We start from the raw sequence: 14,035 nt of genomic DNA on the forward strand, positions 1-14,035 counted from the left end.
CCCTCGTCCAAAGCCCCTCTCCAGGTTTCTTAGTGAAGGTACTTTTCTGCTCAAGCCTTGAGGCAGAACCCGGGACCTCCTGAAAGCAGCAGGTTTGGATTTTCCTCCAGCAAGATGAGGGAAACAGAAGCTGTCCAGGGAAGTGACTCAGTAAATGCAAGCTTGCTCACAACTCAGGCTAAAGGACACAGCACTGCACCTTTAGACACACAGACACAGGTATTTCTTTGGACACAGGTCATGCTTTATTCTAATGTCTGCTTGCCATTATTCCAGCCTTGGCATAGGGACCACGCCAGGATAGGAGTTACCAAAATAAGTTACATTAAAAATGATTACAAAGCATTGTTTTCTGGGAAAACACCCAGCACTTCCCAGCCCTCTTTTAATAGCAGGATATCCTGTCACTGGCAAAAGCTGCCTCAGTTATCAGCTTCCTAATGGCTGCAAAGCATTTACTGCATGGAGTTACTCACACACAAACAGATCATCCCTGAAGTCAAGATAATCCCCTTGCAAACTGGCAAGCTTAAAAGAAAATCCAGCCTTCCTCAGTGTGTCTCTATGAAAGAAAGTGTTTGACCCATAAGAAGAAGTCCCTTTTTGAGGCAGCCTCTTCCCCCCGCTGCCCCGATCCGGGGCTGAGCCTCGCTGGAAGCACAAGAGGCAGAAAGGAAGTTAACCTGTAACATAGATGTTTAAACTTGCAGGAGGAGGGAAACTCTCCAAGGCGAGGCACATCCTCCTCAAGAGCTCTGCAGCTTGGATGCATTAAACCCAAATCCAGCATTAAACTGCAGCTGAGATCACTGCTTCTCTCCCGCAGCTTGGTTCAAGCAGGAAACACCCATTCGCACATATCTGGGCTGGCTTCAGAAGCCAAAGTCCAGTGAGGGCCCCATCTTCCCTTTCAGTGCAGCAGCAGGATTTACAAGGAAGAGTAGATCAAGATAAGGAATCACCCCCCTTTGGTCTGAGTCTCCTTCCAAACTACATCTTACTGTAAGCTCAGTGAGGGAGCGGGAGGCACTTCTGGCACACGATTAAAAGACAAAGTGGTGTTTTAGCCAGGGAGCCATGGCCAGGAGAGCTGGAATTGTTCAGAGACCTTCCTCTGGTGCTTTCGTCTTTACCTCCTCTGCAGCCAGTGCCACCGCTGTGTCTTTCTCTGCCTTCTCTTCCAGCTTCTCTAGCACTTCACACCCTTCCTTTCCCAGGATCTCGTGTGCTCCCTTTGGTTCTTCAGGTGTCTTAACCCCCTCCTTTGATGATGTGGCCTTTTCCAGCACAGGTGATTTTACTGGAGTCACCAAATCTTTCTTCTTCTGCTTTCTGCTCCCCTGTGACACATTAGCTACTGCCCTGAAGGGCCCCACAACCCAGTTTAGAGGAGTGTGCTGAGTTACATACTCAAAGAGTTCATCTAGGGACCTTCGGGCTTCTGCCACACGGTCCTGGCTCTGGGTCAGGATGGTGCTGGAGAGGTCCTCGAAAGACACAGCACTGGAAAAAGATCTGTGGAGCTTGTGGATATTTCGAGTGGCCTGATACACAGCTTCTTGGATGTTGCTGGGGAGGCCCTGGATGCTGGCTTTCAGGTTCTCATAAACAGGTTGTAGCTGCTGGGTGATGATATGCAGCATAGTTAGAGTCCGTGACTCCACCTGATGGGAAAGAGATAGAGCTCAGTTACTAGAGCAGGTGAGATGCGCCAAGAGGCCTGGTTAAATACACCCTTCTAGGGATACCTCTACTTGGGAGGCAGTTTTGACTTGGTTTCCTTTGGGTTGGGTCAGGCTCCAGTCCACCCACAGCTGATAGAGCTTCTCCTGCCCATCCAGGAGCTTCTGGCCAACCTCCCCTTTCACAGATTCAATCTGATGGGAAAAAACGAGAGGAAGAGCTGGATTGCAAGCACACACAATCAGAGCAGCACCAGTGCTTCCCTCCCAGGGAGGGATCCAAGGTGACAGGCAGCTGGTACAGGATGGAGGAGGAGCTTCCAGCTGGAGAGTAGAGCGGGAAGGCTACAGAGGCAGGAGGAAAGAGGGAAGAGCAGGTTTGTACCAGTTTTATTGCCAGCTGGAGCCGTGAGAGAGTCTCCTGGGTGCTCTGCCTGACACGCTGCAGTTTGGCCAGGGAGAGGTGGTAGGCTCGGCGCCGCACTTTGTTAGACAGGGAACCCAGGCGCACAAAGTAACTCTTGTTCTGCCTCTGCTCCTCCACAGAAGCCATCCCAAATCCCTCAGAGGTGGCCAGTTTACCTGGAGGGAACAAGAAGAGAGCTGTAGCCGTGCTCCACTTGCCCGGCTGGAAGGGGAGGAAGAGGTAAGATCACCCATTGAAAATCAGGAAGGCTGAAGCTTGCTGTGCAAGCAGGAGAGGTTGATAGTTGCTCAGGTGTTAAAGGCAGGTTAGTCCCTGCTCAACGTGTTCTCTTCAGATAAGCAGACTTGACAGATTGGTTGGAGCATGTACCCACGTGTCTATTTGCCTTCGGGCTGATGGGCAAGGACCAGCTAGCAAATGCTTGCTCTGTCCCATGCCACATGGCAAGCCAGCGTTGGTGACACTCAGAGCTACCTGGCTTCTTCAGAAGATTAGCCTTGCAGTGTCAGGTGCTCTCTAGTCACCCACTCAAGGACTTGCATTTACAACCGCCAGCCAAGTGTTTTCTCACCTAGTTCCTCCTCTGTCATGGGGAGGTAGTGATCCACCAGGTCTTCTGACATACCCAGGACAGCTTCCACACCACCTCCCACCGCTTGGCTCACTGCTTTGGCTTTGCTTATGCTGTTGGTCACCACCGTGTTGGTCATTTCCACACCCTCCTGGAGAGCCTCTCTGCCCTGCTCCAGGGCTGTATTTATTTTGCTAGTAATGCTGCCATATGCAGCATCCAGAGCTGTACTGACTGTGGAAGCAACCACTGATTTGGTCTTCTCAACACCATCTTGAACAGCCCCTTTGGTTAGGTCCATGGCTTCAGTCACCTTGTTGGTCACAAGGTCCTTGGCACCCTGGGCAGCCTCTACAGCAGCAGTAATAGTAGAAGCTACAGCAGACTTGGTCCGTCCAACGCTGTCTTCTACCATGTGTTTACTTAGGTCCACTGCTTCGGTCACCTTGTTGGTCACTAGGTCCTTGGCACCCTGGGCAGCCTCCACAGCATTGACAATAGTAGAAGCTACAGCAGACTTGGTCCTTCCAACGCTGTCTTCCACAATATGTTTACTGAAGTCCACTGCCTCTGTCACCTTATTAGTCACTAGGTCCTTGGCACCCTGGGCAGCCTCCACAGCATTGACAATAGTAGAAGCTACAGCAGACTTGGTCTGTCCAATGCTGTCCTCCACCATGTGCTTACTGAGGTCCACTGCTTCAGTCACCTTGTTGGTCACGAGGTCCTTGGCACCCTGGGCAGCCTCCACTGCTTCGGTCACCTTGTTGGTCACTAGGTCCTTGGCACCCTGGGCAACCTCCACTGCTTCAGTCACCTTGTTGGTCACTAGGTCCTTGGCACCCTGGGCAACCTCCGCTGCTTGCTGCTTCAGTCACTTTGTTGGTCACTAGGTCCTTGGCACCCTGGGCAACCTCCACAGCATTGACAATAGTAGAAGCTACAGCAGACTTGGTCTGTCCAATGCTGTCCTCCACCATGTGTTTAGTGAGGTCCACTGCTTCGGTCACCTTGTTGGTCACTAGGTCCTTGGCACCCTGGGCAGCCCCCACTGCTTCGGTCACCTTGTTGGTCACAAGGTCCTTGGCACCGTGAGCAGCCTCCACAGCACTGCTAATAGTGGAGGTGACCACTGACCTGGTCAGCTTGACACTGTCCCCAACAACATTTTTAGTGAGGTCCACAGCTTCAGTCACTTTATTGGCCATTGCTTCTTTTGCCTCGCAGGCAGCATCCATAGCAGATGTCACTTTGGTGGAAACCAGCTGCTTGGTGTCCGAGATTACCTACAACAGGGAGAGGCAGAGAAAGTGACTTTGTTTTTCCCTGGAATAGGTTTTCCCTCCCTGAAGTAGCTTTTCCATATGGCTAAATTGTGCTTGCAGCCTTGTGGGAGAGCGGGGGAGTCTGTACACTGTATTTACATGGACATGCTGAAGGCATCTCTCCAGCTTTCATCAGCTCATAGTACCTCCTGTAGCCCATCCCAGGGCCTGAGCTGACAAAGCAGTGCTGCTGGAGTTTATTTCCCCACATTCTTCTGCACCCATAACAGTTCCATCAAGCAAGAGACAAGTCATGGCTTCCCATAAGGAAAAGCCTTTCCTTTACCTTATCTGCTGGCTGTTGAAGAAAAGGCAAGTTCTCCTCCAGCTGATCCAGTCCTTTACAGGCATATTCATTTACAAGTGCAACTGGAAAATACAACAGGTATTAGTTTATTCTTCAGTTGGGAGAGGGGCTTTTGACCTTACAATGGCCAATACTGGATACTCATGAAAACAAGCTCCCCCCCAGATCATCTTTCTGGGCTGGGGTGGCTTGTTGGAAGAGTGGATAAACCCTACAATTAGGCAGCTTTAAATAGCCTCCATTTTGCCTTCTCAGCTTTGTAGCTGTTGGCAGCACACTGGAGTATAATACTTGCCCTGGGTGGGTAGGACAATCAATCTAAAGGGTTGAGAAGTGTTGGGATGAGCCAGACTGAGCTATATCCAAGGCAGACACTGCTACTACCAGTTGGGATGCTCATAGCTTAGAGAGCTAAAGAGCAGGGGGGGTTTGGTTGGTGATTTAAAGGAAGCACAGACAAGAGTCCAATCTTTGTTTTGGCTGTTAATGTGGTGTCCATTGAGCTGCCGAGTGGAAGACTCAGTGCTACGATTAACTAGAACAATGTGCTATAGGAGATAGATGTCACTCAACAGGCACATGAAGCTCCCTCCCCACCTCCTCCTCTGTGTAGAAAGGGTCACTCTTCACTTACTTTGGGGCTCAAGCTGGTTCAGGATGGGCTGTGCCCCACCAACCACGCTGCCTACTGCAACAGCAGCCACAGTCTCAGCCACGCTGCAGACACCGCTGAGGCAAGGATGAGTCTCCTTGGTATAGTTGTAGGCAGATGAGACCAGGTTAAATGCAGAGTTGAGCAAGGGCAAGCTGGTTACTCGATTGACAGCACTCTAAACCCCAAGAGAAAGCAATGACATTAGAGACCCAGCCTCAAGCTGTGAGTGAATACAAGCCATGTGTCTATGCAGAAAGGTCCTAAGGAGATAGCCAGTTCATCTCCTCATCCTTCTTAAACTCAGAGCTGGAGAGACTCACCCAAAAAGTGATAGCAAGTCAGTGACGAGCCAGGATGAAAAGTTCAAGCTCTGGGCTCATGAATTCTGAGTCACTCTGAGTTTCAGCACCAAACCCAGATGTGAAAATAGGACCTGTAACAGCTCATGTTTCAGAATTACTTGAGCCAGCCCTGAGGTTCTCTTGAGCTTCTGTATCAACCAAGTTTAGATTTAGCCACAGCTCCATATTGTTAGTCTTTCTGTTACTCCCAGCCTGGTTTTGGGGTGCGGATGGACATCAGCTCACTAGTGTATCTCAGCAGGGAGTTTAACAGTGGTATGTTAGTTCTGTCTGCCCTGGCACCTACCGCTTGCTGCTGTTCCTCAGCCTTCAGCAGATCCTTTTTTGTGGTCTTCTCTGATGCCATAGTGAATTCAGCTGCAGCTGAAAGGAGAAACAAGAATAGAACAGCACGAGTACAGCTTCATTTCCTCCAGTGAACCCAAGGCCTAGCAAAACTGCTGAAAAGCAGGGAGCACCAAAGTTGGGACCCACCATTCAGCATGGCCTAGGAACATCAGTGTGGCATCACTCATCTTGGAAGGGCAAAGATATTTAAGAGCCTTCATGATTTGTGATGTGCAAATACTCATAGAGGACGTGGACTATACTCAGTCACCTCCTCAATCCCCAAATGCTTTAAATACCCATCCTACTTATTTTATTGCTGATAACATTTACCTGGCTTCAAAGTAGCAGGTTAGAAGTGGGTGAGAACTCTCTTAGCTGTCCTGCACTGTGTGTGGGGTGGGTTGACCCGGTCTGGATGCCACGTGCCCACCAAGCTGCTCTATGGAGAGCAAATGTAAGTGAGGAATCACTGAATGTTGTCTCACTCAATTACTGTCCTTCTACAAGCCCTGCTGAAATGCAGCTGCAGCAGGGCTGGTTATTACAGTAATCTAAATAGGTTGAGTTTTCAACATGTGGCAAGTTCAAACAGTTTAAGAATGGAGCTTAAAACCAGAAATATTTGATTTGAGAAGAGCCAAACCTGTCTAAACTTGCTTAATCCCCTTTAAGGGGCCAAAGCTCTCAGAATCCCCCCAGTTTTGAAGTAGAGATGGTTCTTTTCAAATGTCTTCCTCCCTTTGCCTCTTTGGGAGAAGAAAAAGAAAAGAGACTGGCAAGACTTCAGCTCCCCTGCAGAAAGGTGGCAGAGACTGACCAGAGATGCTGAAGCAGCAATGGGCTTATTTCACCTTCAGTGTCGATAGCCCCTTTCCCCTGGAATATCCTTTGCAAAGGCTATTTAGTCACCCCACTGGGCCCGTGTTCATGGTGGGGAACTTCTGCCAACTTCCCCACCACTACCAGCTCCAGCAACAGGGGCAAACGCAGCTCAGGGAGGGAGATGAAGATCCTTTGAAGCTTTCCTGGTGTTCTCATCCTGCTGCCCAGCGAGGCAGGAAATCTCTCCTCACTTCCTGTGAAACCAAGCCTCAGAAGTGTTCTCATGACATCACGGGATTAAAGAACTTCAAGTATGAAAATGATGCAATATCTTGAGTGGGTATTGGCTTCCCCAGCATCGACTTAGGTCGGTATCTGGGCATTCCAGTATCGGGTGATAATCCAGGGTTGCTTCTCTATCCGTAGCCAGGCACAGCAGGACTTCAGCATATTTGTTCTTCAGTGCAGCATCTGCTTTTCTCTCCCATGCCAGTTAATCCCTATTCTTAGAACTGCTGTGGCATTTCCCAGTGGAAAGCCCCCAAACCAAAATTCCTCACAAACTGGATTCCCAAGCCAAGCACTGCTCCAGGCTCACTGGAAGACTCTACCCCCCAAAACTTGCCATCTGATTCAGGAAGAGACCATTGTCTTGTTTCTTGTCTTCTTTGACTTGTGTAAGGGTTCTATTTTCCTGTGGAAACAGGAACAGAGAGCTGGAGAAGAAGTAGTGAAACAAGCATTTGTTAGCCCTGGCCTTAGGCTAGGGTCAGAGGAGGCTTCTCAGGAGGTAACTTGGCAGGAGGATGAACACTGCAGCATAAACCATGCAATTAGTCAGCATTTTAGTGGGACATGGAGAGCTCCATGTCTGCAGCAAAGTGGTCCCAAAAGCTGGGACCTCCAGCATCTCAAGTGAGAGGCTCTGTGGTAACCACCCTGCCCAGGGGGCTCCTGGGTTTAACAGCACTGCAGAAACACAGCTTGAGCTTGATGAGCCTGGGAGAACTGCTCCACACAAAAGCAGGGCTTGAACATAGTCCCAAAGCCCACAGGCTTTGCTCAATCAGTGCTTATTCTTCTTGCTCTGCTTTAGGGCAAGTTTGTTGGGTTTTGGAAGCCAAGAAGGCTGAATCAGCCTGCATCAGTCTGCAGCCCTGTCGCAGGGCAGAGCACAGCTATTTCCACACCACTGCAAACAACCCCTTTGCTCGGAGTAAACCACTTCTAGGTAGGTGGGAGAAGCTCAACTGCAGAGCATCTGACTCTCCTTGGTGTCAGGGTTAACACACAGACACACCACAGCAAAGAAAGGAGAGGACTCTGGTTGCTACCATAAGTCAGAATAACTCCTCACCTGATGGAAAAAGCTAGTTTAAGGTTAGAACCAACCTCTGAAGTACTAGAGCCTATCTTAATTATGGATGCAGCTGTGTCTGATAATCCTTGCAGCACAGTCATGTTAGAACATGGTTTGCTCTCCTCCACGTAGGAGGAATTAGGTGTGTTGCAATGCCAGTATCTGTGGTGGATGAGCCCACAGCACGGGTTTAGTTTCTTTTTTCCCTGCAGGAAAGCACAGTGCTTGGTCCTTCCAGGTGGGTTGATTCAGAATCCTTTGGAGGAAGGCACAGTTTCAAGCCAGGGTAGTTGCAAGCGGGAATCCCAACAGAGAGACACCACACGTGTGGGGGAACCACCAGGCAGGAGAACAGAAACAGCATCACCATTTGCTTTGGATGTAAGATGACAAGCAGGTGGTTTCATACTGTTGCTACATCAGAAATAACCAGGTCACTACTGGAGAAAGTTGAAACAGGCAGTTCCAGAAAGATGAAACTCTTCAGCACACGTTTCTAGCATGGCAAAATAGCTCAGTTGCTGGTCATTGCCCTCTTTGGCACAAGTCTGGACTGGGTGAACCAGCAAGAGCAGCAGGTCCGACTGTCACAGCCACTGCCTGGCAGCAGGACAAGTCCCTTCCTGCTGGGGCTTGATTCCTGTCACCCTGACAGTGACCATCACACCCAAAACTAGTCCTTTAACTTGGGTAAGGCTTTTATTTTCCTCTGGGAAGCAGCTCTGCCCCGTGAAGATGGGATCGTGGTAGGTTGTGCTGCAGACAGGAGGGAGGGTCTTGTTGTTTAGGAAGCTTTTCTCCTTTCCAAAAGTGTTTTACCCCGGGAAAACAAATTGAGCCATAGCTGCATGCCTGCTCAATAGCTTAACTGGCAACTCCTTAATGACCCTTTAGGAAAACAAAGCTGAAGGAGTGCTTTAGCTATGAGCAGGGAGGGCTAATCAGGGCTCATTGGTGGTGAAAGCACTTATTTACATTCTTCTCGAGATTTGCCACTGATACCCCAGTTACTAGAGCTGCAGAACTGGGTCACAGGGTGGCTGCTGCGGTGGGAATGGCACTGCCCTCAGCCAAGGGAGGCCTCTCTAGATGCTCTGAGGGCACAGCTTGCTTCAGGAAGAGGATCAGATCATCTTCAGCCTTGACCTTAGGACATCCGCTTTGGAATTGCTGGCGGAGGTGCTCATCTAACCTTTCTGGAAAGCCATCAGCATTAGGGAACCTCAAAGATTAAAGCCACGCTTTCAAGAGAAATCAAGCACCACAGCCAGTGGCTGTAGGTCAGTAACTCCTTGGGACAGAGTTACCATAAGCTATCCAAGGTACTAGAATTTGGAGGAACTTCAGGAAAGAGGAAAGGGGGTTTAATTAAAACAGCTTCTCAACTTCCCAGTGCTTCCCATTTCCCATCTTTCCATGAGTGCAGACCTCAGCTTCAGACAGAGGCTGTAACCTGCAGAGCAAGCAGCAGGCTGCTCTTTAACATGCATTTCCACCTGGAAGTTTCAGCAGAACCAGCTTCAGTAATTGAAGCCCTGTGCAGCCATACGGAGTTTCAGGTAGTCACCAAACCACATTGAAAACCTTGTTAGTCCTGGCTGGTTTGCCCAGGGCTCCCTCCAGCAGGCGGATGCAAGCTCCAGCTGCAGAGATGCTGTGCTCCTGAGCACGGGTCCCCTCGTCACTCCAGCCACCCCCTTCGTGAGCACTGGTTTCATGCCTCCACCGAATGGTCATGTGAAACAGCTACAGGCAGTGCTTGAAGCACCGTCAACAGGAAGGGAATGCCCAGCTGATCATCTGCCTCCCGAAGTACATACCACATCCCCCAGCATCACCACTGGTCATGGCCAGGGTGCACATCCCGCACTGGCTGTTGTGGGGGGGGAGAGCTGCCTCCAATGCACCCCCTTGCACAGCTTTGAGCTTCAGTAGACAAGCAGAAAAGAGCTTTCAGGCCCAAAGGTGCTCAATCACAGACACATGGTGTAATCAAGAAGTCTAGGAAGCCTTTAGAGAAGGCTCTGAAGCCTTTCAGCTCTACCCCAAGGCACAGCGGATACAGCATGACACCAGAAGCTGCCACCTTTGTCCTCAGAAAGCCAAGACACCCCCGACCCACAGACAGGGAAAGCAGCAGAAACACAACTCACAGCTCTGTGCTTCCCCAGGGAGCTGGAAAAGCCCCTTGGCAGGGGCAGTTCAGCCTTAGTGCAGGCAGGAGCCAAGGGCTCTAGGGATGGAGCCAGCTCCAAGCCCCGTCCCCACCATCCATCCCTGGGAGGGCTGCAAAGAGCCACCCTGAGCAAGAGGCTGCAGAGCCCCTGGGTAAACAAGGAGCATCCTGGGGGGGTCCCCCCAGCCCTGATCCAAGCCACAGCCCCACAACCACAGCCCAGCCTTACCTGGTTCCTCCGCTCCCAGCACCGACAGTGCTGGACCTCGCCCGCATAAATACCCCCGAGGGTTGATGGGCAGCTGAGGGAGCCAATCGAGACGCTGCAGGTGCTGCCCTGGCCAATGGGGAGGGGAGGGCAGAGAGAGGGGCGGGAGCTGGGGGGGTGGGGGGCAGGGGGGGGGCCATTCAGGGAGCTGCTGCTGGTGGTTGGGGGTTGCTGCTGGTTGGTTCCCCCAAAGAGGGACATCGGAGCCGGGGTGTCCATCCCCATGCACTGCGGGGGACATGCTATGGGGTCCGTTGCCCCACAGCAACCACGGACAGGGAGGTGGTGCTGGGGGATGCAGGTGGTGGAAGTCTATGGGAATCTGAGTTGTGGTTGTGAAATGGGCTCAGCCCATCACCCTGCAGGCACCGCTCCTGTTCCCGTGCCTCGGCTTAATCTCCGAGCTGGGTGATCCTGCTTGCCACCAAATGCTGCTGCCTTCTTCAGGACACCAAGAAAGGCTTGGCCAGAGAGCGAGCTAGTCCTGACAAGGGAGCTTGTATGAAAGATGGGGCAGACTTTTAGTAGGGCCTATGGTGATAGGACAAGGGGAATGGTTTTAAATTAAAGGAGGGGAAATTCAGGCTTAGATGTAAGGAAGAATTTTTACACAGTGAGTGTGGTAAAACAATGAAGCAAGTTGCACAGAGAGGTGGTAGAAGCCCCATCCCTGGCAGTGTTCAAGGCCAGGTTGGACACAGGGGCTTGGAGCAACCTGCTCTAGTGGAAGGTGTCCCTGCCCGTGGCAGGGGGTTGGGACTGGAGGAGCTTTAAGGTCCCTTCAACCCAAACTAGTCTGGGACTCTATGATTCTATGAAACACCATCGCAAAGACCTGTGATCCCAGGGACATGGACCCAAGCGTGGGCCTTGCCTGTCATCCACAGCGGGGATGTGAAACACGTCCTCAGCCTGGGCTTCACTGCAGCACTGGGGCTGCTTGGAAAGAGGGAGCTGGGGCAGGAGCCCAGCCCCACTCCCCAGGGCAGGGACCTGTTCCCTGGCTGGGTATGTGCAGCTTGTGCTGCATTAGCAGCGAGTGGCGCCGTTGGGAAGTCCATGCACGGGTGGTCAAGCTCATCAGGCCAACGGCTGCTCCTCGCTGGCATCACAGGTATCATCAAGAAGGTCCAGAGAAGTGGGACGTGGGGTCTGCGATGTGGAAACATCACTTGGCTCTGATGGGTTCTTGGCAGAGCTCCCCTACCCTGCAGCGTGGGTGCTGGAACTACCCAAGGAGTAGGACGTGCTCTCCCACTCTCAGCCCTTGCCTGGCTGCAGCAGATAAGCGGTGGTGAAACATGCTGCTGCTCAACTTTGCTGTGATTTTCAAGATAGGAGCCCCAACAATGCAGGACTCTGGCTGGGGGAGGCTTCAGCTTTTCAATAGCAATAACAAATCATTTAAAGTTGAGTTAAGGTTTTGCTTTTCCTTCGTGCCTTTTCATCTCCAGATCTCAAAACCTGGTTTGAAACCATCAATTAAGCTTCCTGTTGTCTGTTCTTGAGATCAGTGGGGGAGGAAACTGAGGCACGGTGAAGAATGATCTGAAGTCTTCTAAAGCTATTAAACTGATTGAGTCACCTTGTTTTTGGCCAGTGAATGCAGGAGACCTCAGGTCCCATTTCTGTAAGCCAGGAAGGCAGAGGAGGAGTTGTCAATGCTGTTTGAAAACATGCTGTTCAGCTGACAGAAATGAAGACAATTGTCAGTGCTCAGCGTTGAGGTGGGAAGGAATCCCCCTTGAGTCAGGCTTAGCATGGAGCTGCTGGCTGGAAAGACCTCTGGAGGTCAGGCTGCTTCAGACAGGGCTATTGGCAATGCCAGGTCAGCTCTGCTGTGGGCTTTGTCTTGCTGAGTCTTGGAAACTCCCAGCGATGGGGATCTCCCACAGCCTCTCTGGGAGGGGGATCCAGCCTTGCATTGCGCTCCCAAGGAAGAAGCAGTTCTCAGTGTCCACTCTGAACTTCTCCAGCTTCTATGGTGGCTTTTTGCCTCTTGTTTTACCACCTGCACTGCTGAGGTTTTGTGCATTTGGCTGCGTGACATAAACTTCATATTCGAGCATCACCTGGGAACCCTTCACCCAGGCAGCTCCCTGGCGGTGCATGGTCCCTGCTGTGATCTGCTTCCCTTCACTGTGCTCGTGACGTGTTTAACGTCTTGTGTTAAAACTGAAGCTGTTTAGCAAATGTCACACGGTGGCTTTTAGAGGTTGTGATGAGTTCAGGGGAAAGAATGGGTGTTCTTGGCTGTCCTTTGAAGAGCTGATGAATTGCTGGGGGGTTTTGGGAATCAAGATCACTCCTGTGATGTCTGAATGTCGAGAGCAGCTGCATCCTCAGGTGAAGTGTCAAGGATGCAAACTGTCTGTCGGTTATGGCTGTGAAGTGCCTGAGTAGGCCAGTTGTGGTGGTGATGGTGAAAGTCTCACGGGGCAGGTTGTATCTCATCACCTACGTGGGTAAAGCAGCACCATCTGCACGGAACTCCTTCATGTGGCTTGTAACATGGCACAGGCGAATGTGAGCACAAGAGGCAAGTGGTTTGCATGAGATAACCAGTAATTATCATTAATGAGACAATACTGAATATCTAAAGTGTGTCAAAATAGCAATGCCTGGAGCTCCTGCTCGGTGGGACACCCGCAGTGCCAGGACACTGAAAACCTGGAGGTTGCAGTTTCAGAGCAAAGGTTTGTATGCTCATTTCTGTGGTACTCGTTATGTATAAGCATAACAAGATATATACATAAGCTGTGTATAAGCACCACACACTTAAAGGCAAGGTAAGTTCAGTTCTAAGGAGTCTGGTGGGTGAGGGAAGGACATGGGAGGAAGCAGAGAAACATGTTTGGGGAAGGGAAGGGGAGTCGTGTTGGCTGGCACGAACAAGCCCTGTGGCACTGGGCAGTGCTTCCTACAAGAGGCAGCGTCCCATCAGTAACTCCAGCCTTTGTCCAAGGCCTACATCATCATCAAGACATGGGGCAGAATCCTCCTGGTGATGCCCAGGCGTAAGCCCCATCTCCTGTGCCTGTGCCAACTCACAGCTCTTGTCTGAGCGTGGGGCTGCATGGGACGAGGCCTCTCCAGCACCATCCTCCTCAGCTGTCCCAGTGCTGGTTGGGTTTGTTGATGCAGTGTGGATTTGGAGGATGTTGGCTCCCCGTTGTCAGGTGCAATTCCTTTGCCTGCTCTGTTGGTGCATCACAGCCCAGCATCGTCCCTCTGGGCACCACGCGTGACACTGGAGCGCCCCAGCTACAAGTGTTCATCTGCTGCAGCGGAAATGGTCTTGTTGATCTTCCAGGGCATTCACTGCGTTAGTAACGTGCCATCGTGCCATGGTCACCCCCCCGGGGCAGGCAGAGGCACGAGAAGAGGTGATTCAAGGGTGAGGAACGTGTTGCTTTGATTCCTGCTCCTTGGCTCTGTCAAGCCGACTGCTGCGCCGCTCGCTTGGGGCCTTTGGCGCATGAGCCGCAGCACCGCGGTGTCTGGAGCCCTCGGAGGGGACCCGGCAGCCCGTGGGCTTTGCCATTCGCTGCTGTGCAGAGTCCGCAGGATGTTTGCTGAGAGCCCTGTCACAGCAGCCCTGCCCACGGCCACAGCCCGAAGGAACATCGTGTGTCCTTGAGGTTGGTCCTGGGTGTCCGGACCCAGAGCGCAGTGATGGAGGCAGGGCTGTGGCAGAAGACGACTCCTTGCTGGGCCCTGTCCGACGCCACTCATCTCTTAGTCTCCTTC

At 51.6% G+C, this 14,035-nt stretch overlaps 1 protein-coding gene across 1 annotated transcript; it reads right to left on the minus strand.

Moving 5' to 3' along the window:
* Window positions 1-1,133: 1,133 nt before the first annotated feature.
* LOC104411330 (perilipin-3-like) lies at window positions 1,134-5,692 on the minus strand (the record flags this gene model as incomplete). Its single annotated transcript, XM_010021724.1, has 10 exons — window positions 1,134-1,664; window positions 1,749-1,877; window positions 2,068-2,264; window positions 2,681-3,029; window positions 3,162-3,425; window positions 3,595-3,690; window positions 3,745-3,966; window positions 4,292-4,374; window positions 4,947-5,142; window positions 5,616-5,692. Coding segments are annotated over 10 exons (2,144 nt in total), but the record flags the coding sequence as incomplete, so codon positions are not given.
* Window positions 5,693-14,035: the final 8,343 nt, after the last annotated feature.

The sequence above is a fragment of the Nestor notabilis genome, unplaced genomic scaffold (genome assembly GCF_000696875.1).
Source record: "Nestor notabilis isolate BGI_N333 unplaced genomic scaffold, ASM69687v1 scaffold4169, whole genome shotgun sequence".
Classification (NCBI taxonomy): domain Eukaryota; kingdom Metazoa; phylum Chordata; class Aves; order Psittaciformes; family Psittacidae; genus Nestor; species Nestor notabilis.